Raw genomic sequence first — 1,745 nt, forward strand, 5'->3', positions numbered from 1 at the left:
GCTGCTGCTGCTGCTGCTGCTGCTGCTGCTGCTGCTGCTGCTGCTGCTGCTGCTGCTGCTACTGCTACTGCTGCTGCTGCTTAGAGGGGACTCGCGCTGCTGGTTCCTGGGGTGTCCGCAGGGCTTAGCAAGTCTGGGGACTCTGCTGCAGCAGGAGCAGCAGCAGCACCAGCAACTCCAAGAGCAGCAGCAGCAACAGGAACAGCAGCAGCAGCAGCAGCAGCAGCAAAATCAGCCAGTGTTGCTGCCGAACCCTTAGTAGACCCCTCAGCAGCTCTTGCTGCCTTTTGGGAAGAAGATGAGGCATTTGGCTCAGGGGGCTGTGCGCAGTGGAAGCAGGTAACCATGGCTAGGGTTTAGGGTTTAGGGTTTAGGGTTTGGGGTTTAGGGTTTAGGGTTTGGGGTTTAGGGTTTAGGGTTTAGGGTTTAGAGGTTTTGGGCCTGTTTGCTTGCGCAGCACGCACTTGAAGAGTTTGGGGAAGCTGCAGGAGGCAGCAGCAGGAGCAGCAGCAGCGGAACGCTTTCGCGCAGCACCAGCAGCAGCAACAGCAGCAGCAGCAGCAGCAGCAGCAGCAGCAGCTTCGCGCAAAGCGCCAAATCTTCCAAAGAGAATATAAAGCTGCTGGAGAAGCAGCTGCAAATATTAGCAGCACTTTTGGAAGAAGTGACACAAGAGGGCCCCTGTGTTGAGGGGGGCCCCCCTGAAACAGCAGCAGCAGCAGTGACAGCAGCAGCAGCAGCAACAGCAGCGGCAGCAACGGCAGCAGCAGCAGCTGAAACTGCAGATTTAAGCGCAGCAGAAGCTGTAGAAGCAGCGAGACAAAGTGCAGAAGCGGCACAAGCTACGGAAAGAGCAGCAACTGCAGCAACTGCAGCAGCAGCAGCAGCAGCAGACGCTGTGGTCGCAGAGGATATTGGTGCTGCTGCTGCTGCTGCCGCTGCTGCAACAGACTCTTTGCGCAACAGCAGCAGCAAACCTAACTAGGGAACGCGCCAAGCAGGGCCCCTTAGGAGGCCCCTAGTGGGCCCCCGAAGGGCCCCCGTAGGGGGCCCCCCAAGGGGGCTCCCCAAGGGGGGCCCTCTAGGGGGCCCCTATGGGGCCCCCCAAGGGGGCCCCTAAGGGGCCCCTTAAGGGGGTCCCTAAGGGGCCCCTTTAAGGGGCCCCTTAGGGGCCCTAAGGGCCCTTAGGGGGCCCTTAAGGGGGCGCCTAAGGGGGGCCCCTTAGGGGCTGCTTAGGGGTTTTTGTAGGGGGTTTGCACTAAAGGGCCCCGTCTAGGGGGCCCCCAAGGGGGCCCCCATGCGTGGGGGCCCCTCCTAGGGTTCAGTTAGTTGTATAATGCAAAATTCAAATAAAATAGTGTCGAGGTGATGTGCTCGGGAAGAAGTTGAAGGGCCGGCTGGGGTGTACGTACACCCGACGCCCCACAAAAGGCAGTGCTGCGTTGCTGCAGCATCGCATGCAGCAGCAGTGAGGTGTACGTACACCGGAAACAAAAAGCGTCGGGGCAGGCCCTCTGGAGTGTCTCTACGGCACAACGACCCGCACGGGAAGCACTTCAAGTCACTTTATTTATTTTGCTGCTGCTGCTGCAGCCCAAGCGCAGCAGCAGAAGCAGCATCTAGTTGTCCCGGAACTGTGGAGCCCGGCTAGCTAGCTCCTAGGCCAGCCTCTCAACTAGTCAGCCAAACACCTAGCCCGTCGGCTAGCCAGCCAGGCCGGCCAGCCAGCTTGCTGGCGAAGCAGC

General features: G+C 59.9%; 1 protein-coding gene across 1 annotated transcript; it reads left to right on the forward strand.

Moving 5' to 3' along the window:
* Window positions 1-121: 121 nt before the first annotated feature.
* Window positions 122-985, forward strand: ENH_00022990 (hypothetical protein, conserved; the record flags this gene model as incomplete). The annotated part of the gene is made up of 2 exons (XM_013579637.1): window positions 122-339; window positions 458-985. Coding segments are annotated over 2 exons (746 nt in total), but the record flags the coding sequence as incomplete, so codon positions are not given.
* Between the last annotated feature and the right edge of the window lie 760 nt (window positions 986-1,745).

This window comes from Eimeria necatrix, genomic scaffold (genome assembly GCF_000499385.1).
Source record: "Eimeria necatrix Houghton genomic scaffold, Enh_scaff180, whole genome shotgun sequence".
In the NCBI taxonomy this organism is placed as follows: Eukaryota; Apicomplexa; class Conoidasida; order Eucoccidiorida; family Eimeriidae; genus Eimeria; species Eimeria necatrix.